At 49.5% G+C, this 27,190-nt stretch overlaps 1 protein-coding gene and 1 long non-coding RNA gene across 8 annotated transcripts in view; both read right to left on the reverse strand.

Moving 5' to 3' along the window:
* Positions 1 to 3,335: 3,335 nt before the first annotated feature.
* Positions 3,336 to 4,489, reverse strand: LOC146437763 (uncharacterized). Its single transcript, XR_014851978.1, has 2 exons — positions 4,354 to 4,489; positions 3,336 to 3,897 (listed from the first exon to the last, which is right to left on the reverse strand). It is a non-coding gene; the product is annotated as an uncharacterized LOC146437763 (long non-coding RNA).
* Positions 4,490 to 9,500: 5,011 nt separating this feature from the next.
* SLC4A4 (solute carrier family 4 member 4) overlaps positions 9,501 to 27,190 on the reverse strand; it is a 128,304-nt gene continuing 110,614 nt past the window's right edge. For 6 of the 7 annotated variants that reach the window (XM_085057728.1, XM_085057729.1, XM_085057727.1 and 3 more), the window contains 8 exons: positions 25,880 to 26,058; positions 24,938 to 25,010; positions 21,432 to 21,500; positions 20,024 to 20,197; positions 17,940 to 18,101; positions 15,395 to 15,491; positions 13,436 to 13,515; positions 9,501 to 12,479 (listed from right to left, as the gene is read on the reverse strand). In XM_085057728.1, coding sequence (XP_084913854.1) covers positions 13,472 to 13,515; positions 15,395 to 15,491; positions 17,940 to 18,101; positions 20,024 to 20,197; positions 21,432 to 21,500; positions 24,938 to 25,010; positions 25,880 to 26,058 — 798 coding nt within the window. In that variant the 3' untranslated portion in view covers positions 9,501 to 12,479; positions 13,436 to 13,471. The other variant, XM_085057734.1, reaches the window with a different exon arrangement.

Raw genomic sequence — 27,190 nt, forward strand, 5'->3', positions numbered from 1 at the left:
TGTGGGATAAATCCATCTGGAGGCAGATGGGGAGAGACAACTCCAGCTCAGTCCCACGTTTGACTGAGGCAGTTCAGTAATCACTTTCTCAGACATCCAGGAGCTGTTCCTGGGAATCTGGGGAGGCTGAGGGAGCAATCCTGGAGATTTGGTTTGGCTGGAGCGTCCAGGAGTGGGAATTGCAGGCAGAGCTGATGACCATTCCCAGCAGGTGTTCCCAGGCTGACGAGCTCCCTGGGGAAGGGAGCAGAGAGATCCAAATCCATTGCATTCCGGAGTGTGGAACTCCAGTTCCCAGCCAGAGCTGAGCTCCATCCATGGTTAATGTGCTGTTTATTGGGCTGATTTTCCATGGGGTTAGTCAGCCTTGCAGGCCTCAGAAAATAAATTTTTTTCATGGGTTTAGTCAGCCTTGCAGGGCTCAGAAAATCAGATTTTTTCATGGGGTTAGTCAGCCTTGCAGGGCTCAGAAAATCAGATTTTAGTTCCAGGCTCCCTGTTAGGCGCAGCTTTAGTCCAAAGCCTTGAAGAGCTCAATGTTTAGGTCGGGTTTGGATGTGTGGAGCAGCAAATCCTCCTGGAGGAGCTCAGGGAGCTCAGGGCTGGCCTGAGGACAGCCAGGAGTGACCCAAACCCCTCAGCTGTGTGGGGTCAGGTGTGCCTGGGTGGGGCAGAGGGGCTGCAGGTGTGCCTGGAGAGCAGGGCTGGGAGCTGGGAACGGGGCAGGGGGGCTGGGTGGGGAACCCCATTCCCCAGGGATCATCCCATTGCCCAGGGCTCACCCTGCTCCAGATGGACCATCCTGTTCCTGAGGGACCATCCCACCCCACATGGACCATCCCATTCCTCATGGATCACCCTGCTCCTGATGGACCATCCCATTCCCCATGGATCACCTTGCTCCTGATGGACAATCCCATTCCCCATGGATCACCCTGCTCCTGATGGACAATCCCATTCCCCATGGATCACCCTGCTCCTGATGGACAATCCCATTCCCCATGGATCACCCTGCTCCTGATGGACAATCCCATTCCCCATGGATCACCCTGCTCCTGATGGACAATCCCATTCCCCATGGATCACCCTGCTCCTGATGGACAATCCCATTCCCCATGGATCACCCTGCTCCTGATGGACAATCCCATTCCCCATGGATCACCCTGCTCCTGATGGACAATCCCATTCCCCATGGATCACCCTGCTCCTGATGGACCATCCCGCCCCACATGGACAATTCCACCCAACATGGATCATTCCACTCCAGCTGGACCATCCATCCCACCCCACATGGACCATTCCACCCCACACAGACCACCCCTCTCCAGATCAAGAGCTGACCCGAAATCCTGAGCAGGTCCCCTGGTGATCACCCAACACAGCCACATTCCCAGGGCTGGGATCGTTGGGATTGGCCTTGCTGAGCTCCCATGGGCACAGCTGGGCACATCTGGGCACAGCTGGCACCTCCTGCTGCTCCCCAGCAGGGCTGAGCTGAGCCCTGGCCAGGAACCAACATCGCTGGCGTTAAGAACGGCTCTGCTGCCAAAAATCCCAAATATTTGGCTTCTGTCAGGAGCTGCTCCGCCTTCCCGGGATTGCCGTGGCGCTGATGGATTCCTGTTTGCTCCCGTTGGATTCCCTTCCCACGGAGGGATGATTTATTCACTGGAGGAAAACAAGCTCTAAAAATCCCTCCAGCTACTCAGCTTGGCTTGACTTCCCATTCTCTTTGTGGGCTGAAGGAAAATCCAGCCCAGCCCTGCAGGAATTTCCCTCCCAAATGGGAGAGCTGGAATTATTGGGAGCTCTGTTCACAGGGACTGAACTTGTAATCAGATTTGCAATCAATAATTATAAAATAGAAACAAATAACAGTGGAGTGGAAGAGGCTGAATTCAGTCATTCACTTCCAGTTTAACCCACGCTCTGTGGAGTTTTTGGGGATTTTTTCCCCTTTTTGTGTCAATAAAAAAAAATTATTTACAAGTTTTCCCTGAGTTGACATTCCTTTTGCACAGAGGGTTGGAAAATACCTGAACACATCCCTGAGCCATGCCAGAGCTGGGGTTCGTGAGGAACCTCCCAAATTAAATATATTTAAATTATTTTATATCATTAAATTATATTCTTCAAGATATTTAAATTATTTTATCTTTATATTTAAAAATATTAAATACATATTCCCTACCAGCGTTTAAAACCCCCACATTTTTGCACTTCCTATAAATTCAGATTTAAACACTTTCTTAGTGATCCTGGTTGTTTGCCTGTGCCTTACAGAGACTTTTGGCCCACAAAAAAATTGACAGTTGCTAATATTTTGGGTTATTATTTCTTTCCCTTTTATTTCCTACCAAACCAGAAATATTCGCACAAGTTTAGGTTCAGAGCTCTTTCACCACGTGCTTGAAATCACCAGAATTAGCTCTGGAAAAATGGATTTTTGGCAACGCTGGGAAAACCCCTAAAGGAATCCGCTGAAAAGCACCACAAACCCCAGCGAAGCCACTTAGGGGCAGATTTGGGATTGGAATCAAGCGGGTTTGGGTTCAATAAAATTCCCATGGGGATGGAAGGAGCTGTTTGGATTTTGTGCTGGAAGGTGGGTTTATCTAGATCAAATCGATTAGAAAATAGAATATAAAATATAAGCTATAATCGATGTATTCCGTGCGCTCTGCCCACACCCCCTTCATCCCCGCACGGATTCCCTGCAGCGCCGCCTGGAAATCCAAATTTCCCTCCTTCCCGCGGCTCGGGATGACAGCGAATCCATCCCCTCTCTGGAGCACAGCCAGTTCCTCAGCTCGCTGCCTGCGCGCTGCTCGCTCCCGCTCTGCCTCTTCCCTTTCATTTTTTATTTTTCCCTCTCTCGGAGGTTTCTCCGATGCCGCCAGAGTGAGCTCAACTCGGAGCTGTGCAGCTTCCCTGCCTCCTGCTATTCCAGCCGAGCCGGCGGTGGGAGGAGCAGCATTCCTGCCTCCTTCTCCCGGGAAACTTCACCATGCGGCTGGTGAGGGATTCCGTTTGCTAAGGGAATTGCCCTGCAGGGTTAGGAATTCCCAGCGCATTCCCAGCGCATTCATTCCCATCTCATTCCCAGTTCATTTCCAGCTCACTCCCAGCTCATTCCCAGCTCATTCATTCCCAGCTCATTCCCAGTTCAATCCCAGCTCAATCCCAGTCCATTCCCAGCTCCCTCGGGAATGCCGAAGGGAAGGGATGTCGGGGGTGTGGGATGCCCGCCGGGATATGGATGGACGTGGATTCCTTAAAAGATCTGGGATCCGGCAGCACTTTTCCCGGGGAGGAGGAGGCTGGAAAAGCCGCGGTGCGATTCCTGACGTGCTGTAAGCTTATTAAGGGAATTCATTAAAGGTTGGGTTCTGCTGTCGGTTTGGGAATGGGGAATCATCTCCGGGTGAAAATTCCAAGCGGTGCTTGGAAAAGATGCCTGAGGGTTCTCAGGGCTCTGCCGAGCTGCCGTGGCAGAATTTCCCTGGATTTCGCAGCCTTTTCCCTTTTTGCTCTGCAATTACCGGCAGACAAAAACGTGGCTGTGCTTCCTGCGGGGAGCAAACCGCGGCTCAGCCTCGGAATTCCTCAGGGATTTCAGCTCCCGGCGATCCATCCCAGCCCTGGAGCAGGCAGGGGAGGATGCAGCAGCCAGGAGTTCAGCTGTTTGTCAACACGGCAAAGCTCCCGGAGCTCCATCCAGCCCTGGAGCTGCATCCCGATGAAGCCATGCCGGGGATGCTGCGGGACCGATCCGGGCTCTGGCGGTGGGCAGAGCGCTGAGAGAATTCCTCGCTGCTCCATCGATTCTTCATTCCTGGCCTCCCTGCCGGAGCGGTTGGAGCAGGGCTGGCTGGGCTGGGCAGCCAGGATTTTTCCCTGGATGGAGCAGAGATTCCCTCGGGAGGAGCTTCCCCCGGGTGCTTCCAGCCATCCCCAAACCAGCCCGCCAGGCTTCCCCAAACCGCATTCCCGGGCGATCCGTGGGGAGGTGATGGATGGGAGCGACTGTGTGTAAACACAGAGGGCGGGAATAAACCAGGGAGAGACTCCAGGGATTGGGAATGATTCCTCGGGAATTCCGAGGGCAGGGAGCAGAGCCGCAGCTGAGGATCCACCCGCACAGCCCATTCCCCAGGGGAGGCTGGACACGCTGGGACTGATGGCTCTGCCCCAGCTCTGAGCTCCAGAAATAACCGAATATTGAATTGTCATTTCTCCCAAGCTGGAATCCAGCCGAGCTTTGCTGTTGTCCAGGACAACTTGTCAGATGATGTAAACTCATTTGTTATATTGCACAGGGGAAAAAAGCTGCGTTAGGAATATCTCGTTTACCTGGAGCTGAATGTGTTTGGATTCCCACTGCTGGTTCAAGTTTTTCAGCTTCCCAAAAGGCCAGAGAGGCTCTTCAGGAGTCTCATAAATAAAAGAAATCCAGAAGAATTTCCCTGAGCTGTCGGTGCTGGGATTCACTTCATATTGCCAACGCAGCACTGTCAGACCTCTGGAATTATATCCAATACTTTTCTCCCCTGTTTCCCTGAGTCCTTCAAAGCACAGGCAGAATTGAAGTTTTTCCCTGCTTTAAATCTCTTAAAACTTGGATTTTCTGCCACTTGAGGCTCCTGCAGGTTCCTGCTCTGGCAGTTTGGGGATTCCTGAAATCCCAATAAAATCCCAGTAAAACCAGGGAGACTCTTTACGTGCCCAAGGGCTAAAGCCTGGCTCAGTGTTCAAAAGCTTGTGCAGACCTGCAATCTAAGGATGAGCTCAAAGCCAGAGAATGCTTGGACTTCCAGTGGTTTCCCTGGATGCCAAAGAAAATACAGGAACAACTGACAAACTGGTTGGGATGAGCTCTCTGAAGGGGGCATTTACCTGGACTGGGTGGCTTTTGAGGCCTTTCCAAATAATATTTAATAATTTAATAATTCCAGGTTTAATAATTCCACAGTTCCCACTGGAGGCAGCTGGATGTGCTCTCCCAGTCGCAGGAATTGTTTTGTGAGTAAATCCAATTATATCCTCCAGTGTTCCTGAACTTCCTTCATCACTGATTCATTTATTTGCCCTCAATTCAATCCGAATTCAGCATTTTCCGAATTCAGCAAATTCAGGATTTTCAGGTTTCACCAAATCCTGCTGTCACCTGCAACTCTTCCCCCTTGCTGCTCCTCTCCTTTTCCCACCTGAGCAATAAAAGGGATTTTTGGGAGCTCTGGGAAGCTCTTCCCAGGCTGTGCAAGTTGGGCTCATTTTAATTCCTGAACGCTGCACATCCAAATCCTGAGATCCAGGCAGGAATTCATTTACATGCTGTGGATGGCTCAGCCACCCCTCAACTGCTGGCATTTTGTCCCTGCTTCAGAATATTATTTACATTTATTAAAAAGCACTTGGAGAATGTTCAGCTGGGTGCTTTTTGAAACAACGTGGAGCAGCTGCTTCCAGAAAGACACAGACAAGGGTAATTTATTAATTAATTCCCTATTAATCCATTAAATCCCTTCAATTACCAAGCATTTAAAATATTTTCTATGAGCTAATAACTGAAAAATGAGAAGTGTTGAGCATTCCCTTTTCCCAGGTGCTGGAATTTTAGGCTGATTTTGAATCATCTTCCTTCTTGTTTTCCCTCTCCACAAAACATTCCAAGGTTTTTTCCTCTCTTTCCTTCTTCCCATGAGGAATCTGATGAGGCCGGCAGTGCCTGATGGGAATTTTCCACTGCAATGGGAGAGCCCTGGGCTGGGCTGGAATTCCTGGGAAAAGGGGATCTTGGAATGAGGGTGAAATCATGGGAAGGAGGCACATGTTTGGTGTGTTTGGTATGGAACTGGCTGAGCATGACACAGTCCCAGGTTGGGTGTGATGAGCAGCAGAGGGAGCAAAGACAAAAATCAGAGCAGGAATTGGGTGTGAAGGATTTCTGGGAAGGGAAAAGCATTTTGGTTCCTGTTTGCAGGAGGTTCTGGTTTGTTCCATGCCTGAAATGCACAATTACAGTTTGCTCCAATGCTCTTTGCAGGTGGTTTTGCACTGGGGGCACTGTTCAACACTTTCTGGCTGATGGAAGTGGGCAGATTCATATTTGGGTGAGTCTGGAAGAGCAGATTTGTGCTCTCTGAGGTAAGGCCATCTAGAAAACTACAGAAACCAATCTTAGAGAGCTCTCCTAGCAAATTCCTGCCACTTGGCAAACCCCGCCCCTTAACCCCTCCCACCCCAGACCCTCTCCTCCGGAGGGAGCCGTGCCTAACCCCACCCTCCTCCCACCCTAAACCCCCCGGACCTCCTCCCGAGGAGGGGGCCCACCCTGAACCCCCAACCCCAGCCCGACCCTCCCGGGAGCCCCGGTGTGATGTGGGGACAGCCGGAGCCCCGGTGTGATGTGGGGACAGCCGGAGCCCCGGTGTGATGTGGGGACAGCCGGAGCCCCGGCGCTGTCGGGCGGTGCCTGTGACCTGCATGGGGGACCCGCCGAGCGGGCGCGGCCCCGTGGGGGCTCCAGGGAGGGGCGCTGGGCTCCGACCCTCTGGGCTTTATTCTGCGGCGCCCCGAACCCCGCGGCTGCGGGGAGAGAGAGAAAGGGATAAGGGGATCAAAGAGCGGATCAAGGGGACAGAGCAGGGGGGATAAGGAGGTGGGTAGGGGGAGGCCGGGCAGGTGGGGAATGGAAAGCGGAGGGGCAGAAACGAGGAACAGACCAAGGCAGAAGGGATAGCTGGGGAACAGAGAGAAGTGACAGCTTGGGTAGTGGGGGTGAGGAGGGAGCAGGCAGGAGGGACAGAGGGGGAACAGAGAGAAGTGTCAGGTTGGGTAGTGATGTGAGGAGGGAGCAGGCAGAAGGCATAGATGGGGAAGAGACACAGGGATCAGCTTGGGTAGTGGGGGTGAGGAAGGAGCAGGCAGGAGGGACAGACAGTGAGCAGAGGGAAGAGTCAGGCTGGGCAGTGATGTGAGGAGGGGACAGGCAGGAGGGCAGGGGCTGGTCGGGGTGTGCAGTAGGACAGCGAGGGCAGCCGGGTGGGGCAGGGAGGGGAGAGAGGGGCGGGCGGGCTGGAAGGCAGACGGGGGAGGGCGGCAGAGGGGGAAGGGAGGAAGAGGAGAAAGGAAGGACAGCGAGAAAGTAGAGACAAGTAGAGAGACATGAAGAGAAGTACAGAAGCACCTCACCTGGGCCCCGCCGGGGAGCCCCGAGCAGCCACTGCCGCCACCGCCGAGCGCCGGGGACAAAATGGCGGCGGCGGCGGCGATTGCCGGAGCTCAAATGCCCTCGGCCCCGCCCCGCGCAGGCGCGCTGCAGCTCCTCATGCCTCACACCTGCGGCGCGCGCTGCGAGCGAGCTCTGAGACTGCGTGCCGCGCGCGCCCTGTGACCCCGCCCTGAGCGCCTGTGCCGCCCCGCCCCGTGCACGCGCCACTTGGCCCCGCCCCGCTCCCCTAGCCCCTATAGCCCCTCAGGCCGTGCCGCTCTATAGCCCCTATAGCCACTATAGCCCCCATGGCTCCTATGGCTCCTATAGCCCCTATGGCCCCTATGGCCCCTATGGCTCCTATAGCCCCTATAGCCCCTATGGCCCCTATGGCTTCTATAGCCCCTATGGCTTCTATAGCCCCTATAGCCCCTCAGGCCGTGCCGCTCTATGGCCCCTATAGCCCCCATGGGCCCTATGGCTCCTATAGCCACTATAGCCCCCATAGGCCCTATGGCTCCTATAGCCACTATGGCCCCTATAGCCCCTATAGCCCTCCTGGCCCCTATAGCCCCCATGGCCCCTATGGCCCCGCCCGGGCCAGCTCTGGGGACCCTCGCCCTGAGCGGGTCTCGGCCCTGCGGCTGCTCCCGGCGGGGACCGCGCGGAGCCCGGGGCGCTGCGGCGGGGCCGCGATTGGGGCCGGGGGTGCGGGGCCAGGTGCTGCCGGTGTCCGCTCGGGAGCGGTGCTGCCTCTCCCCCGGCGGGAGGAGCGGCGCTGGGATCGGGATCGGAGCGGGCCGGGATCGGGATCGGAGCGGGCTGGGATCGGGATCGGAGCGGGCTGGGATCGGGATCGGAGCGGGCTGGGATCGGACCGGGTGCGGGAGGAGCGGGCTGGGATCGGGATCGGAGCGGGCTCGCCGCTCGCCGCTCGCCGCTCGCCGCTCGCCGCTCGCCGCTCGCCGCTCGCCGCTCGCCGCTCGCCGCTCGCCGCTCGCCGCTCGCCGCTCGCCGCTCGCCGCTCGCCGCTCGCCGCTAGGCGGCGCTTCCCCGGCGCAGGTTCGCTCCCCGCCGTGAGCCCCGGGACTGTGCGCGGCGCCCTCTGGCGGACACGGAGCGCGGTGCGAGCGCAGCGCCCCCGCGTGGGCAGGTGGCGCCGCAGCCCCGCAGCGCTCCCGTCCCGGCGCCACCCGGCATGGCCACGGCCGAGCCCACCGCGCCCCGGGGCACAGCACCGCCCGCCTCTCCCTGCCTTCCCCGGGACCGTAGCCCCGTGCGGCTCCACCTAGACCTTCCTCTCCATGGTCTTCACCTTCTGCATTTTTCCCATGCCCACTGCCTGCCTCTTGAAAGAGGTGAAGCCAGTCAGACCACGGGGCTTCCGTACACCGTAGCTCCCCAGGGAGCCGAGTGAGGACTTTGCCCATGGTACCTGCTCCAAAGCTTCCAGAGGTACCAGAGCTGACCAACAAGGCACTGAGTGGCCAGGTGGTGGCGCTCTATGCCACCAGGTGAAGAGCATCCCTCTTGGCCAGGTTACTATCAAAGAATAGAACCACTTAGTTTGGAAAAGACCACTAAGATTGATCCCAATCGATTCCTGACCCTTCCTTCTCCCCTTGCTTATATGGTTTGGTTATTAAGGGGATAATATTCAGTTCCCTCAGGGATGCCACTCCCAGGGGCTGCAGGAAGATGCCAAAAGCAGCCCGCAGCCCAGCACTCAGCTATGTTGCCTTCACCTCCACCTGCTGCCCTCTTAACAGGTCCCCCTTTTCCCGGTGAGCTCAGAGCTGGAAGAGATGTGCAAGCAGGGATCCTGCCTGTAGGGACGGGGCCCAGAGGGGAGTGGCTGGTCAGGCTCCAGTGGACACATAGGTCTGTGCACTCATAACGCTGATGCAGCCAGAGGCACTCTGATGGTTGCTATTCCCCTAAGCCATCAGAGATGGTTATTCCTGGCCAAGGAACAAGTTTAGAAAGCAAATCTGGTCATGGCAAATTTCAGCTCAGAAAACAACGGTTTTGTGGAGAAGTCCAGGCAGACTGGCCTCATCCTTGCTGTGCGCAGGTGACCGAGTTGGACAGAGACATGCTGTGCCACCCCCAGACCTTCTGTCCATCCTCCAGATCCAACTGCTCCCAGGTATCCCAAAACATGCTTCAGTGGGTCCAACACCACAGTCTAGGGGTGCCCCTTGTATCACCACACTGATTCTGGGATCTCAATTCAATCAGACAAGACTCAGCACATAATGAGAGAAAACAGACACAAACTCCACCATAAATGCATAAAGTTACTTTATTTTCAGTATACATTTAATTTTGAAAAATATAAATGCTAAAATATCTCATCATCTTCATCTTTTGATTCCATAAAAGTCACAATAGAAAGCTTCATAAAACTGTAAAATACTATAATGTTATAAGGAATTTCATGTTTTATATTACTGGAAAAAAAAATCACTTTAATATATTTGAAATGTTTTCTGCTTTTTTCCTTTTAGTTCCACCATCCTGATCCACTTCATTTCATCCTAAGTTCTCATTCTCTCCTCCAAAGCAAACAGACTTATGAGAATTAAAAAAAATAATAAAAGTATCTGAAAGTGCGACTTGATTCAAATACAAAGGTGTATCAGCACAAGGGAGGGAGCAGCACAGGCCTGTGGCCATGGTGCTCCCAGGGCTGGGACAAAGCTGGCTGTGGCTGGTGGCCATCGCGGGTCCCACTGCACGCTGGGACCTTGAGTTTGCTGGGGGAAGGTCATTTTTGACTGCCTCTGATCTTGGAGGCTTTGGGTCAGTCTCCACACCTATTCCCTGAAGCACCCACCCAGGCTTTTCTGACAAAATACCTAATTTGGATCAAAAGGACATTTTAGTTCTTTTCAAAGGCATAGAGCATGCAGAGAACCTTTCTTTGCTATGCTGCAGGCTCCTCCCTGCTGCCAGAGGAGGGTGTTTTCCATGGAAAGCTGCAGAACCCTTTGTCCCGTCAGCAGCACTGCCCTCGGCACAACCACTCCCTTGGGATCACACAAAAAACCACAATACAAAGAGAGGAAGATCTAGATCAGCAGTCAGGACGCTTCAAGTGCATTTAATGCGGTTTGGAAGCGAAGACCTCATTTTTGGGGAGACAGGTCACCAGGCACCAGCAGATAGAAGCTGTGCCCATTGAACCGACTGGAGAGCCTCTGCGATCCCCCTGATTGCACCTTCCCTCTGGGATTGCTACACATCCATGATCTGGGCAGGACCCAAGCAGCTCCTGTGTACTCCACAGGCAAAGCTTGAGTCTGTGTCCCCACTGGGAGCCAGGACTGGTGTTCACCAAGGGATGGAGAGCATTGGCTAAAGCTGGCATCACACCTCCCGAGTTACCTGTCCTCCGGCAGCAGAAGGGATCCCAGAGCTGCTCCTCTTCAGGCCTTTCCCAAGTCTCCCCAGCATTTTTGGAGCACATGTCAGCTGGGTTCCTGGGATACCCTACAGAGATTTCATGGAAATGGAAGGGGAGACCCCTCAGGAGCAAGCAGGGGGCTGTACGGAGGTGATGGCTCCTATGTGGGAGCAGATGCTAAAATTTGGCATTTAAGGTCTCAGCACCATCAGAAAATCCTCTTGACTTCACCAACCCAGACTTTGGTTTCGCAAGGACCAAGTGGCAGCACGTGCCCATCCTCTGTGACGGAATTCTCTCCATTGGGGAATTTGCCTGGAGAGCCAGGGTATTTTTTCTTCGTTTTTTCTTTTTTGGATGAAGCTTCTACTGTGTTCCCTCATGTCCTGGTGAAGCCCAGTTTCCCAAATGCATGTTTAGATGCACACACCAGTATGAACTCTCTGGAGAGAAAATCCTCTCTCCTGAGGTGATGCTCACCCACTTGGTTCCACCCCAAAATCCTGGGATGCCCAAGCCTGGCCTGCTTGGTCTTGCTGCACACCAGGTCTGGGGCTGAGTAGCCAAGATTTAGGGTAAATTCTGTAGATGATGGTAAACAGGTGTGGGATGCAGGAGGATGCAGAGGTTTGCGAATCCAAGCATCAGGATGAACATCCCAGCAGGCCACCCTGATCTTCTTCCTCTGCTATGCCTGAGGCATGCCTTGGGTTTTCTCACTGCACACACACATACTGCTGTTCCAAAGAAATTGTGGAGCGATCCAACGTCAGAAATCAACAACAGGGATACAACCAGCATCTGTCTGCAGCGTTGGACCAACAACCCATTTAAGACTCTTCTGAGATCACAAGAGATTTAAGTTATGTCCCGTCTCCTTCACAGCTGAGATTACTCTTAAAAAAAACTCCAAAAAACCAACATAACCCTAAGAAAAATGGATGCTTCAGAGCAGAAGGTGTTAACTGAACTGATCCAGCCCTATGCCACATCCTGGAGATTGTGGTGGGGTGTCATGGGTTTGTTTTTTGTAAAAATCACATTATATATGGTACAATACATTTTTTACAGAAAGCCTGGCATCTAGAAATAAGAGGTAGAACTACTCATAACTATATGTTTCCTGCTGCAGGAAAAAAATTCATTTTTCTTTACAGTAATTAAAAAAAGGTTAAAAAAATTGTCAAAAAAAAGAAAGTCGTAGGTTAGGCCCCCATAATTTAAACAAAATAATCTAGGAAAATAACACTCTTCCATGTACCTGACGGATTAAGTCCATTAAAGTGTTTCTTTAAAAAAAAATTGCATAGGAAAGGGACATTTCCAAACATGCTACAGCGATGGCAATGGTCTGTCTGTGCTGGGAGTGAAGTACCTTCTCTTTCATCTACAGGTGAGAGCGGGTGAGGGTTAGCAGCACGTTCCAGCATCTCCGAGCAGTGGGAGCAGACATGGAATTAGCCGGGAGGTCAGCTCTGCTCTGCCAGACAAACACCGCCGGTTCACAACCGCCAGTGCCTCTGGCATTCCCACAGGTCCGACGTGACATCCTGAACACTCCTGCCCGCGCTGCACTTCGGAGCCAAGGAGAAGGCAAGCCGAGTCCTGGGCAGCGTGGGGGCCCGGAGAGACCTGGGGGCACGGGCAGGGAGGGGCAGCGGGGTGGCTCAATTACCTTTGCCGGTGGGAGCAGGGAGCTTCTTAACATTTGGCTAGTGACAAATTTGTAAAAGATCAGACAGACAGACAAATTACAAAGTAGTTTCTGTTCCCTTGCTCCTCCAGAAATAGCCATTGTCTTCAGGCTCAAGTTCTATTCTAATTTGAGGCACAACTTTTACTGGAGTTCGTGGAGGGCTGTGAAGAAGAAGACAGACAAGGTCAGTGCAGGATGAATGCTGGGCTTTGGGAATACACAGCTGGATTTAAGGTAAGACCCACACAGAGATAATCTGAATGAGTTGGTCTGAACACTGCTCACAGCAACAGGCAAAACCACCCATTTCACTGAGCAAGGAGCTCCACATGTACAGCACTTGTGCCTCACAGAATCCCAAAATGGTTTGGGTTGGAAGGAACCTTACAGCTCATCCAGTTCCATGCGCTGCCATGGGCAGGAACACCTTCCACTAGCCCAGGCTGCTCCAAGACTCATCCACCCTGGCCTTAAGACACTTCCAGGGATGGGACAACCAGGTGCTTCACCACAGGTTGTGTCAATACCCCTTGACTGCCATTGAAATAATCTGGGTGTCACTTCTGGGATGAATTTCAGCCCCTAACACTTGTAAGCACAGACGCAACTTTGACATTTCAGAGGAATAAACTTGCCTTGGTCCAGATCCCACTCCCGGTGCTGGGAGGCCCAAGCTGGCCCCAAGGGACTGGACTCTGAGCAATTATTACTTGCTGCAATTTAAGACTATTATTTACTCTATTTTCCACCACAGATATGGAAACATTGATTATTCCCCCCTGGCAACACCCCTCTGGATTCGTCCCAGTAGCTCCACATCTTCCTCCTGTTCCAGCTCCCAAACCAGTCCTCAGTGCTGTAGCTAGGGTCTCTCCAAGGCCAGTGGAGCCATCAGGTGTCTCACAGGTTCTCCACTCCCCATCCCAAGCACTGCCAGGGGCTGGAACAACTATGGAATCAACTTGTTCATAATCACCTTGGGAAGCAAGAACCCATTGTAGGGAATGTTCTCCAAGTGTTTTTTTAAGAATTCCCCATAGGAAACTTGCTGTGTTCTGAGGGGGAACAGAGGTGCATTTTTCTGGATCATTCCACAGCGCGTTTCCCGGGCGCTTACCTTGGCATGGCGTGTGATTGAAGGAAGGGAATTGTATCAGCACGATGTGTGGCGTTCAAGGAATGTTGGTGATTTTTCTCCTGGGGGAAGAAAGCCTCGGCTGTCATTGCTGCAGTACCAACCACTCCTCCAGCCCTGCCTCAGCTCCTCCAACCTACACCTACGGGCCAAGCTCTTTTCCTGTAACCTGCCAGATGGATTCACAGCTTGTTCAGGAAACACTCCATTCCTGTCTCTCCTCCCAAGTAAAACCCCTTGGGGTGCCAACAGGACCTACTTCCCAGGAGCTCCCCCACTTTTTTGGCTTGACACTTACCTTAGATCTACCCCCCTCAGTTACCCTGCACTCCCACTGCCACACCCAAATTCTTTGGGAGAAACAGGGTGGCTTGTGGCCTGGACTGCTTCTCTCTCCTGACCCTACGGAAACCATGTTCTCTGGGATTAAGAGTCCTATTCCTGCTCTTGCTGCAGGAAAAGCTGATGTTAGTGGTACCATCAGGAATATACTCTGGATTGCAGAGTTACATTCAAGCACAGTCCCACTGTGATGCTGGATTCCAGCTTTTTTTTGTTATTCCTGTGGCCTGGTATGTTTGAATTTTTATTTTGCATTGTTTCTAATTAAAAACCAACAAATAAAATACTGGATTATAAAAATGTATAAATACACAAACCAACTACAACTCAGCTCAGGGGTGATTTACCCCATTCCATCTCCAAGGGCATTCCAACAAAGAGGTTGATGGCAGAATTACCTTTTCCTTAACTATTTTAGCCATTAAGATGTTGGGAAAAAAGGCACCTGATCCTAAAATCCTGTATAGCAATATTTAGGATGCAATTTGTTTTTAGTACATCAGGATGTTTTCACAGAATGAGGAGGATGTGTGGTTGCCTGAGGCTGATTTTGGATGATGTCCTGACATCAGCAAAACATTGAGGATATCCAAAGAGCCATGAAAATGTCTCTTTTCCAATGGTTTTGTTTTATAATCCCAATCTCTGTGTTCCTGTATCTAAAATCCACAGGGGTAATGCTTAGCATTCCCTGAGGCCTCTATATGCCACCAAAAGGAAAGGGACCTGGCTCCCAGCCCTTAAGCCCTATGGATATTTTAAGGATCTAAAGATCTGGGGGTTTAGTGCTCCTAGGAAGCACTAGCCTGGCAGCAGCACTAATTTATTCCTTTAGTTTGTATTTCTCCCCTCCCATCTCAGATTCGCAAACCTCTGCATCCTCCTGCATCCCAAAAGAGCATATGGCACCCTTAGTATGTTAGAAAGTCATCCCAAAGGCAAAAATACCAATGTCAGCTGTGATTCCTCACTTAAAAGAGGAACATGTAAAGTGGGAATGACTGAAAATAAAGATTATATTTATCAAGTATGCCTATTCACATGAGAAATTAAAAACAAAAAGAAGAGCACAAACCACCTAAGAAGGGAAATATGTTAATGGCCAACTGATCTCTGCCTGTGCAGCTTAATGACACAAATAATTAATCACTCTGTTAAATGCTGATTTTTGCAACTGCTTGGCACCTAAGAGAACAAACAGTGACAGGACAGCGCTGCAAATCCAGAACATCAGGCTCAAAGGAAAAAAAAATAAATCCCACCATCAGCAGATTAACAGCAAGGGGGAGAAGGAGAGGAGAAAGTGGGTGGCCAGGAGACCTGTCAGAAGCTGGAGAAAAGCACTTAAACTGGAGGCACCAGAAGGAACAACACTGATTTTGTAAGCAGCAAAGAAAATAAAAGCTCACAGAAACAAAATCTGTCATAAAGCAGGGGCCTGGAAATTAAGAAGGAGAGGGGGAAAGAAATAACAAGAAAGGTACTTCTCAAGTAAAAGGAAAGATTAAAAAATTAAAAAACCACTCTAAATATACATAGATATATTTTTGTAGTGCAAGTCAGAGTCAAGCAGGCATGCAAGAGCTTAGTTCTACTCACTGTCAGCAGGTTTGCTATCACTTAGGAAAGGTTCCTGCTCCATGATGTCCATTGGTATTTTAATACTTGGGACCTTTTCTGAGTAGGGGCAGTCAGACTGTGAAAGAAACGTGTAAAAGGTCTTAGAATATTCCCACTGCTCTCTCTCTTATCGTCTCCCACACATTAAAATTATCCTTCACATAGTTCTGTAGGAATGGAGAAAAGAAAAGAAGGAAAAATCTTCCAGCTCAGTTGCTTGATGGATTCCACTGGTTCCCCACTGCACCCTATTTCCCCTCATCCCTCATACTCCAAAAGTGAAACAGACTGAAATAATAATCTTCTGGGATTGTAAATTTTAATAAATCTCCCCCTTTCCCACCCCACTGACTTAAAAGACACCATCCCATTCTGCCTGGAGCCAGCTGCAGGAAATACAGATGGAAAATGCATTTGTGGGCAGACACAGCAGGGCACTGGCTGCTGGAAAAGCTCATCCAAACCCTTTATCTTACTGGGATTTTTGGAAAAGCCCTTGGTTGCTCCCAATTGCTCTCCAGGGCCCAGTTATGACACGGCAGAGGTTCCTTACGTCAGACTGGCTCAGCTCCCTTTGTAATGCAAGTGGAGCCAAACACAGTCTCAGTTACACCTCTGGTTCATCAATTCCAGAACCCTTGGAAGAATTCTGTAACCCTGGCCCAGCCAGAGAAACAGCAACCAGGTTACAATAAGGCACAGGGAAAAGCTGGTGTCCCCCAGAGTTGGGATACCAGCAGGATTTTAGACCCCACTGCCTTCTATCACCCACCTGCTTCTGCTTAATAGGAGACACTTAGAATAATTTTGCTTTTTTAAAAATGAAGGCAACTCCTCATAGCCAAGGAAAGGTTGATACTGCCTAACTTGGCAAAGGCAGGAAGGTGGGATTTACCAGAAATGTTGGCAAATGTCCTGATGAGAACCACACTCACAACACCGGGATGGAGGGAGGAGACCTTCCAGTCAGTGCAGGAAAACACTAAGGAGGCCAGAGAATGGCTCTCCCTGGATTATTATTCTTATTTTTAATTTATTTTTTAACATAACTGATATCCAGTGCCTTATTTCATACTCCAACGCCAAGATATTTCCTCTGAACTATTTTTATGAGGCTGAGGGACAAGCATAAATAAAGCACAAGCAACACCCAGCAATTCCCTTGGCTGAACTCGGATCCATGTATTGCCCCCCAAATCCCACAGGATTAACGCTGGGGGTGGATATTTCTGGAAGGCAAAGTGTGAAAATAATCCAACCAGTAATGCCCAGTGCTGTATGTTCAGGAAGCTGGTAAAAGCAAGTGCTGAAAAAAAACCAACAAGAGTTAAGAACCAATACTTTGCATAAAATCTCTTACCCATTAGATTAATTACTGTACCTGGAATTCAGGAAAAGCCTGGGAAGAGAGGAAGTATCTTAATACATACTGGAGAGAGGGGAGCCATGGTTTGGGATATGATGCTGCTGGATTCACAACAGTCAAGAGGAGGGGACAGAGTAAAATCTTTGCTGATTACTCAGTAAGGCTGCTTTTCACCTCATTTTGGTTTGCACAAAGGTGCTAAAGATGGACCCTCGCCCTGGGAACTGGACGAATGACAGGACAGGGCAGCTTGCTGCCTGAACTAAAAGCCAATCCTCCCAGCTGTTTTACCTGCTGTACTAAAATGGGATTCTTTTCCAGCTTCAGGTGACTTTACCTCTCCCTACACCCCAGGAAAGGCCCTTCTTCATGGACATGAGCAGAAGAAGTGATTCCATGCTTAGAACTCACCACGGAGTGTGTTTAGCACTTCAATACAAATTTAAAGGATTTGAGTTAGACCTGAGCAGGAGAATGCTTAAAGGCACCAGGACTACATTTCTTCTTTTTATACATACAGGAGGAAAGAGAACAGTCAAAGGCACATGGGTCTGGTCTAGCCAGGTCACTTTTCACTATTTAGGGCATGCTGCCACCTGAGGTAGGACCAGAGTGTACTGCAGAGGGCATGGATGCTCAGGAAACATTTAGGTGATGAGTTTCACCAACACAAAGCAGTTTTTCCTGCAATATGACAAATCACATCTATTTTGTGCTTTCAAAAAGAGCCATTACAAAAATATAAAAAAAAAAAAGGGAGAAAACCAGAAGGACCAGAGCTGCTAGTGAAAAGTATTCTCCTCCTAAAATGTAAAAGACAATGAAGGGCAGAAAGGCGTGGGAGGGAAGCTGGAGGAGGCAGGGTGATGAGAGGCATTCTAGCAAGGGGCATGACATCTCAGTAAGTACCTGCTGCACTTGGAAAGTGTGAATTCATTCCTAGCAATGCACAAACCACCCACCACAGGCTTGAAAAGGGAAGGCAGTATAGGAAAGAAATTTTCTTTGGGACCCGTTTGCTGCAGCAGCAAAAAACTGAGTTGTCAGCTCCACAGGTGGCTGGAAAATGTCCAGCCTCAGCACTAGGCAGGGCATGGAACGTGCCAGGGGTTAGCTACCTAGGAAGGAGGAATGTGACAAGAGCAGGAAGCTCCTTACATCATCATTGTCACTGTCCATACTGCCCTTCTTCTTTTTCTTCTTCTTCTCGTCTTCTTTCTTCTTCTTGTCCTTTTCTGGAATGACGTCATCAAGAAAGCTTAAGTCATGCTGGGAAAAGAGGTAGTCCATGGCTTTTCTGACTGCCACCAGGGCCAAGATCTGCAAAGGCAGAGAGGGATTCCCAGTCACATTTTACCTTTCATTTGGAACACTGCATTCCTCTCAGTTCTGCTTCTAATCCCACACTCTTGAATTCTGGCTGTAAATGAACATACAAAGAAGGTGGTGAACACCTGGGACATCTCTGTCATCTTGAAAGGTTGTGCTATGACTTCCTCATGTCAGAAGAAAACAGAAGCAGTGGACACAAAACAGTATTGCAATCACTCAGTACTCCTGGATTACTAAATAATAGAAAAAAAATGAGCACTTTTTCATTTACTTTTGGAGGCAGGCTCACAGGACAGCCTGAGTAATAAAACCTTGACTTATTTCTCACCACTTCCCCAGATGCAAGAGCTCTTAAGAAATCAGACAAGTGCCAATCCATACCCCCAGAGTTTGCAGGATAAAGTTTATTCGGATTGTGGCAGCAGAAAACTGGAGGAAAAGCTTGTTTTGTGCAAGACTGCAATGAAAGCACAGGGAAAAAAGCAAGGGACATGTCTGAAATGTGTGTTTACATGGACATTGGGTCTGACACCCCCATCAGAGGCCACTGAGATCCCACATCAAGGGGTACATCGACAGGCTGGACGCAGTAACCCATTGCCAACAGGCTGCCTGTGAGGAAACCTTTGTCCCAAGCAATGTTGATCCACAGCACAAACAACTCCCAGGAAAGGATCTCAAGCTTTGACTTGCGTAACTTAGGACGTAATTACAGACGTGAGGAATTACTCAGGGGTGGAAAGATGCCATGCAGACACCCGTGATCCTACTATGAATTACTGTGATGAAAATGCCTTTCCTCCAAATAAACAGGGAGTTGGCAATTGGCCGAATCCTCACGAACTGGAAGTTGGTAGCTTTTTTGCTCATGAGTGCAGAAAACGGAGGTTTTGCCATCAGATCCAGCTCCATCAAAGCTGTGGCTGTGCCTTGCCTGAGTCTGCACCATTCTAACAAACTTTGGCAGACTTGGGTTTCACTCAGATTCTAAAACAGGCAAAGAGACTTTAGATTCAGCTTCCAACATCAGTACAACACAGCCACAGAATTTTGATGGAATGCCATGTCAGTGGGAATTGCTAATTTTTAATGTCTTTTACAGGAGTATGTGTCCCAGCAGGAACATTTGGAGAATTTTTTTTTTTACTTGCATCATCTTTTTCCATTTCACCATCTTACTCTTTATCTGGGTTCTGTCCTCCTTCCTTCTGTCCCTTAAATAAGCACTGCAGCTCCTACCTGCCCCCACAACTGAGATTTTACTTGTTCATAAACCTGAAATTAGGTGACCTGGGGCCAAGATTTATTCAGGAGTTTCATAAAGCTTTGCCTTTGCAAAAGTCTGATCCACCTCCAAGCCAGAGTGCCTGTGTCTATAGCTCTGGTAATAACATGAATAACCATCCTCTGATGGAGAACAACATTAGAGTCTTTTTACTTGAGTTCAAGGAAAAGAGACATTCCCTTTTCCTCCCTTTGGCACCCCTCTTAGCACTGAGCCTCCTTCTTGGTTTTGTCAATTTGTGCTATTTAAAAGCCAGGGAGACATTTTGTATTTGGTAGTTAGTTGAACTAGAACAGGAAAGCTGTGCCTCTCTCCTTGGTTCATGCAGCTCAAGGAGAAACCATGGCAAATCCAACCTTGGCAGCCAGGAATGGTCAACACTAACTACACCTTCCTGGAAAAAAATTAACTTTCCAGGCTTGTTTTCTTCCAGAGGATTTACGTAAAGGCAGCCACAGCCTTTACATAAAGTGACCCCGTGCACTCTTACATGAGTGCCATGAGTTGAGCCCTGAGCCAGAGACTTGGCAGGGAGAGGTTGGATTTACACATTTACAGGAGTAAACAACTGGGGAAGGTACAGGCTGTGGTGAAAGTGAGGGATGTGAAGGAGAGCATCACCTACCATGACAGGGAATATGATAGCAGCCACGGTGGATTTGAGGATCCAGAGGAGGGCCAGGCACACCACCTGCAGGAAGGTGAAGAGGTGGACCCTGCGCAGCGGGACGTGGCGCAGGTAGATAAAGTCAGGCTGGTGTTTTAGAGGCATCAAGAGCAGCTTCAGACGATCCATGAACTGGAAAGGAGAACAAAGGGATGTTGAAACGAAACCCAGGATGCACAAAAAAGAGAGAAAACAAGATGAATGCCCAAACCAGGGCAGCATCACGTTGGGGCATTTTTGCTGTCCTCCCCTTCCCGGCTCCTGCCAAGGAAAGACATTCAGCATTTAGGAACAATGCTTTTGTTTTCCCCAAATAAATCAGAAGCAGAGGTCAACAGAGGCGAGGGCACACATTGCATTGGCAGAAAACAGAACAGCACCTCACTGAAGGGCAAGGAGGATGGGCAGCTTTCCCAGCAGTGTCCCTTTGCCCTGTGCCGGACCAGATGGACTTGGAGTTAAACCAAAATGGGGATTTCTCATTGAGTAAAAAAACCACTCTTGAACCCAGTCCCCCCACCACCTGGGCCAGGAGCAGGGGAAATCCCCAACAGGAGAGCCAGCCATAGGGGCCAACAGGACAATCCGCTCCTTGTCCCCTGCTGGAGCTCGGGCTCACTGCCCACTGCCGGGACCAGAGGGATCCTGCACCAGTGAATGGAAGCTGGGGCTGTTTCACTGAATGCCCAAGGGAATGCTGGGGCTCACAGAACAGGCAGTCCCTTCCCCTTAGGGCACAACTCAGTCTGAAAAAGAAAGGCCACAATTAACAGGGTGCCAGAAAGCAACAAAACCACTTCCAGCCTCCTTGGGCCAGCCACAGGCGCTGGGCATGAGAATGGCTCCTTATGTAAGATTTCCTCAACAACAGAGAGGGGCTTGGCTTCCCCTCCCTGGAGAACAATGTCCCTGCTCGTTAGCATTGAGGAATAACCCCGCTGCCATAAATCATCCTCCTTGTTTGCCTTCAGTCTGTGGCAGAGGATCCAAACCACCCTGGGAGTGAGCCTGAGCTGGGGCTGAAGCCTGCAGAATCCTGGAATTGTTTGGGTTGGAGGGGATCCTAAGGATCATCTTGTTCCACCCCACTGCCATGGGCCGGGAAACCTTCCACGAGACCAGGTTGCTCTAAGCCCCATCCTGGTTGCCAAAGATGGTCCCAGGACTTCACAAAGCGTCCCCCAGCACTGACAGTGCCCACCTGGCCACTCTGCCTTGGTCTCCGTCTCAGGACACCCAGGCTGTGGCAATGTTTGTCAACAGCTGCCAGCCTCCATAGGTTTCTTGAGAAGCAAGAGGAGGCAGCAAAGGGGAAGGGGAGAGCTAGAGGGCTGTGGAAGAACCCCTGTGCTGGTTGTTTACTCACCTGCACGCCATTGAGGGATGCAACTCCCATGTAGAGGAAGACACCGTAGAGCACAGGCATGGGAATGAACTGTAGGAGGAAGAGTAGGAGAAACCAGGTGAAGAATCTCCCTGTACACCACGCACCATTAACACATGGTGGGACATCATTCCCAGCCTGTCATCATCTCAAACTGCACCCATGAGTGGACAATGTGGAGGAATGAACCCATATAAATAATAAAGCAAAATAAAGCCAAATAAACAACAATAAATTCTTCTGCTGTGTTTTGAGACATGCAAAGACATTTGTGTAATCACACTCTCCCACTACACCAGGACTTGGACATCTTGTCAAGAACCAGAGGGAATGATGCAGTCACTCAGCAAGTTAAGGAAGAGGTAGGCAAACGTGTTCCAGTGAGCTTCAAACTGCCTTTGACCTCTGGATTTGTGGTGTGACTGGAAGCAGAGGGCAGAGAAGAAGAAAAGGCAGCATGATCCTGTAGTTTGTGGTATACTCTGTTTTCCCAGGTAACAGGTGACAGAACAAGAGGAAACAGACTTGAGTTGTGCCAGGGGAATTTTAGGTGAGATATTAGGAAAAACACCTTCATGGAAAGGGTTGTCAAGCCCTGGCACAAGCTTTCCAGGGCAGTGGTGGAGTCACCATCTCTAGAGGAATTTAAAAACAGGGTAAATGTAGCACTTTGGGATGTGGTTTAGTGGTGACTTTGGCAGTGCTGGTGAGACTGGGTGATCTTAAGAGAGCTTTTCCAATTGAAACAATCCTGTGATTCCATGTCCAGTCCAGCTTAGTAAGCCATGCAAATCCATGCAAAAAGGCTGTTCTTTGGAGTCCCACCTCAGTGATGACAGTCATGCCAACGCAATCTCTGCCTGCTTGTCTCTCGCACACATAAATCCATAACTACTCCCAAATACAGGACTGTGATTTCCTTTCTTTGTTGCCAGGATGTGTCCTTTCAAACAACACTTTCTGCTCCCTCGAAGTGCTAAGTGGTGCCCATTCACACCAGGCACATGTGCCCTCAGAAGTGAGGAAGGTGCAGGGGAACACCAGTCAGTTTCCCTGGTATGTCTCTGTTCCTCCCCCCAGAACTGGGCAGCCAGCCTGGCGTGACAGGAACAGGGATGCTTGGAACAAGCCACAGGCAGGAGCTGAATAATGGCCTTTGTGGGATTTACTGGAACCCAGGGAGAATGGAATGAGCTCCAAAGGATAGTCCCTCGTGCAGTGCCAGGTGGCTGCCACTGAATGGCAGCCGCAGCCCAGCCACGGCGCCCGCTGCTTCCATCACTCCTGCGCTGGGAACCCTCCACTTCCAACCTCTGCACAGAGCTCACTAAAGAGGCAAATAACACAGCAGCTAGTCAGTCTTTTAGCATATTCCCCACCACCTTATTATCGTTTCCAGCAGGCATTTCCCTGGGGGCATATGAACACGAAAGTCACCTAGCCACATGCTATCCAAAGCCTCCCTCCTGCCTGAATTTTTTTTCCTCCCTTCCTTTCCTTCCTGAGTCTCATTGCCCATCATCTCCTGTGAGCTTCCTAATTGCTAACTCATCCTTGTCTTGGCTTTACTTTCTCCTTCGAGTGAGCCGCATTGATATTTCCCATTGGAAGGTAAATGTTTTTTCTGCAGTGTGGGATCTGCCAACACTGTTGTGGGAGGGATGGGGATCTGGTGTGTAGTTCACAAAGCTGTGGGTGACCATGGGGTTCAAAGCCCTCACTTGATCTGAGGGATGAGACTAGACAAGATAGTAGCTCCAGTAATCAAGAGTTGAGCTTTCTAGCTCAATTTTCACTGCTCTCTTCTTCTCCCCTTCTATTTATTGCCATGGGGGTTTTTAAAAGTAAGAAAAATATCCATATATTATTTCACCATTCCATGATGATTAAACCTGTATATCATCCTAAGGTGAAACCTGTGTACATTATACTGCAGAGCAGCAAGTGATGCTGTCATTTTGGAAGACTCTCTTGGCAAAGTATTCCCTAACGGTGGGATTGCTGGCTTCGGTGCTCCGAGCAAACCTGCTGCAGGCCAACAGGATTAAAACTGTATTTATAATAAAGTGCCTGTCACTCTTCTAGCAGGACCAAGGATGTTTCTGTGGAGATCCGCCTTGGCCGAGCAGAAACACCAGCAACATCCAAAACCAGCACAACCACTGCAAAGCCCTCAGAAAACAAAGCTGGGATTATTCCGTGGATTGGCTGGTTTATTGAATTTGGGATTGTCAGTGTTCAATTCGCTGCTGGCAGGAGAAGACTGAAATGTTCTGCAATGCATTCAGCAGAGCAGCTCTCTCCAGCAGGACCCTGCCACTGGAATTTGCTAAAGGTCCTGAAATCCTGCCAGGTTCTTCCCGCTGGCACGTGGGCCAGGAGTGTGCTGACTTATCCTCAGGCGTCCTCCAGCGAGGATCTTCCCCACACATTGTGTCTTAGGGGAAGCACAGGCAAAAAATGAATGACTGAAGCATAACACGGGAAATAGCAGACCCCAGTGGAATAGAGGAAGAGGGATCTTGCAGGGAAAGGTCACATGAAAAACAGGATTATCACAATCAGCCACTAAATTAAAAGCACGGAAATGCCTGTTTGTGCGGAGGTGGAAACTGTTACCCAAGACACCAAAATTTGAGCTGTACAAACAACCTTAGAAATGAAGAACAGGAACACACTGGCTTTGGAAAGCCACTGTCTCCAGTCTCTCCACAGGCAGCATCACTGCTCCCTGCCTGCCTCCTCCCCTCAGGCTCACATGCCACTGTGCCTCACAGCCCCTGTGGCTTCCAAAAACTCATGTGCAGCCTCCAGAAACTCTCCTCTGGACACATCGTCCCACAGTTACAACGCACGGTGCCACTGGTCTGACATCTTGTGCTCACACCATCAGCCTATGCACCCATGGATCAGGGCTCCTGCAGCTGACATCTCCCATTGGACAGCATGTCTGTCTGTGCTTGGCACCACTTCCATCACTATCCCTGGAGAAGGCAGCGTCCTCCACAAGACAGGGATAAGCAGGTTTTCCAGTTTCCTTCTACAATCTGATGATCCACTGAGGATGCATTCTTCCATGGCTATATGCCAACAAATTTCTGGTCTCAGAAAACAGCATCCTACCTAGATCCAACAGTCCATCAGCAGCACATCTATGCAGAGCCTTCGCTAAACTCACAGGAAAAAAAGGTTCAGGAGATGAAAAAATGCCATTTAATTGCGCTGCTTCCTCCAGAAACACATTTTCCATACTCTCAGCTTTATCCACAATATGTTTTCAATAAAACACAGGCCCGGCAGAAGTATAAAAGAAATCATAAAAGAAAAGGTAACTTAACTTTATGCAAACATGGAAAAATAAAGAAAACCACAGTGCCCAAGAACCCCAGCCCTGAACTCAGTCACCATTTTAGCACACTACAACCATGTGGTTTTTCCTTCCAAAAGGTTTGGATTTAAGCTTCCAAAGAACTCTAAACAGTCATTACCTTCAGGATGGGAGCCATGAAGACAGACACCCCAGTCAGGATAAAAACAATGACTCCAGTGACTCTCTGCTCCCTGAAACAACATCACTGGGTGAGGACCACAAGTATTTAACATCAAGAGAAATCCCCCAAAACCCATTTTTGCAGACATGTTTTTCAGCCAACAGCATCAGGCAGGTGGCTGGATCCTGACCAAGCCCTGCACCTCTGTTTTCAGCCCCCAGATTGTTTTGTTACACTGTCTGGAGATCAACACAGCACTGCAACTGAACAAAGAGGAGTGTGTTTATAGGTTAAACACTACAAACCAGCACTCCCAGTTCCCCACACAGCCATACTCAGAGCATGCAGAGAGGCAATAAATCATCAGCTTTCCACGCTGAGATCAGTAACACATTGTGAGCCTTGCCCAGAGCACTCCAACAGCTGGATAAATCACTCAGACCTTCGCAGGGTGCTGAACATGTGCATTCAGCAGCACCCACAGGGCTCCCCACATCCAAAAATACCTCAGCCAGTAATATTTTCAAACACTGCAAGTCAGGCCATAAAACTTCTATTTAGTTGCCTAAACAAGCAGCCTGATTTCCAGGAGTGCTCCCATCAGAAGCACTTTAGACCACTTAATGAAGGCAACCAAACACAGGAAAAAATGCTTCATTAAGTAGAGCTGGTTACACTACGTATGACAGGTTTGTATGTTTGACCATTACATTTGCTAAGGAATGCTTAATTTCCTTGGATAAAGGAATCTGCAGGAAATGTATTTCCTTTAACACAGGCACACTGCGTTTGATGCAGCCAAATAAACTTTGGAGGAATCACATGCGGGTTTGCCCAAGGAATTGGCTTTGGAAAAAGGGAGAAAGCAGCCCAAAAATTCTTAGTACAAAAGGATTTTACAAGCAAACAAGGTAATTAAGGCTTCCTGGTTGGACATACCTCACTCCCAAAAACTTGGGCTGTTCTCCAGGGGCTGAAGTCTCCGTCTCCATCTTCAAGCTGTCGATGTGAGCGATGGAGATGACAGTAGCAGCCACATACCAGGGCAGCCCCATAAAGGAGCAGACAATCATCAGAACGGCCACCCAAAACAAATCCAGATGATATCCAGCACCTTTCTGTGGAAGGAGACAAACAACCTTCAGCTTAATTATTCCAAATGCCTACAGAGCAGGGCAGAGGCACACCAGACAGGTGGCATTTCCTTCTGCAACATCCTGGACAACAAAGCCAAACACCAGATATACATGGGATCTTGTGAACATAAGGAAGCACCTCCCTCAAGACCCAACCACAGGCTCCTTCAGGAGTGCAACCAGAACAGCTGAAGCCTCATTCCCTACCCAAAGGAGAAAGCTGCCATCATTCTTTACTCATTTTCAAACACCTCTGATCCTCTATTTTTCAAATCCTTTAATGAAATAACACAGGAAATCCAGGGGTCACAAGTGCCAAGAAAAGAAGTGAAGAAACAAAAGAGCCACCAAGAAAAGGGATCTTCAGAAAAACAGCAGACAAACCTCTAAGATTTGCTATTTTAGAACAGATTAATCTTTTTTTCATCCCATTCAATTTGATTTTATTGGAAAAAACAAACTATCCAGGCCTAGAATGACTCAGGAGGGAGAGCAATCCAGCTTCTCTTGAATAGTCCTGACTGTTTTCCTCACACATGTGCTGCTTACCTTGGCTAGCTGGTGGCACCAGGATGGGCACCCAGCAACACCCTGTCAACACTTTAGCAAGGCATGAGCAGAAAAAAATCCATTTTTCCTACAGCACATCTTGTGTATAGAGGTGTTTTTTGGTGTGGAACAATAGGATGGGGCTTGTGAACCCTCAATTCCACAGAAGATCATGCTCACACCATAACAAAGGCAGCAAGGAATACATTTTTTAATGTCAAACAGTACTTTGCTGGAGTGTTTAAAACTTTGTTACTAAAAAAGTACAGCCAGTGCTGACAGCAAAACCACATCCAGTGGTTCATATGCAGCAGAGATGAGGGGCCTCTTCCTCATGAAGGAAGAACAGTAAGTATTTTCTTACAGTGTTTAAGAAAATGTTATATCTGCTTAGTTAGGTGTGGGAGACAGACCTAAAACTGATCAGCCATCTCTGAGGAACATGAGGGCCCAGCACTGAATTTATCTGCCCAGATCCAGGTGGCAAACAGGGATGTTTTGTGGAGTTTTTTTTAAACCATCAGCCAGCAGTCATCACTGTGCACAAGAAACCTTTTCCCGGTAC

This window comes from Lichenostomus cassidix, chromosome 4 (genome assembly GCF_008360975.1).
Source record: "Lichenostomus cassidix isolate B80296 chromosome 4, HeHo_3.0, whole genome shotgun sequence".
NCBI classification, from domain to species: domain Eukaryota; kingdom Metazoa; phylum Chordata; class Aves; order Passeriformes; family Meliphagidae; genus Lichenostomus; species Lichenostomus cassidix.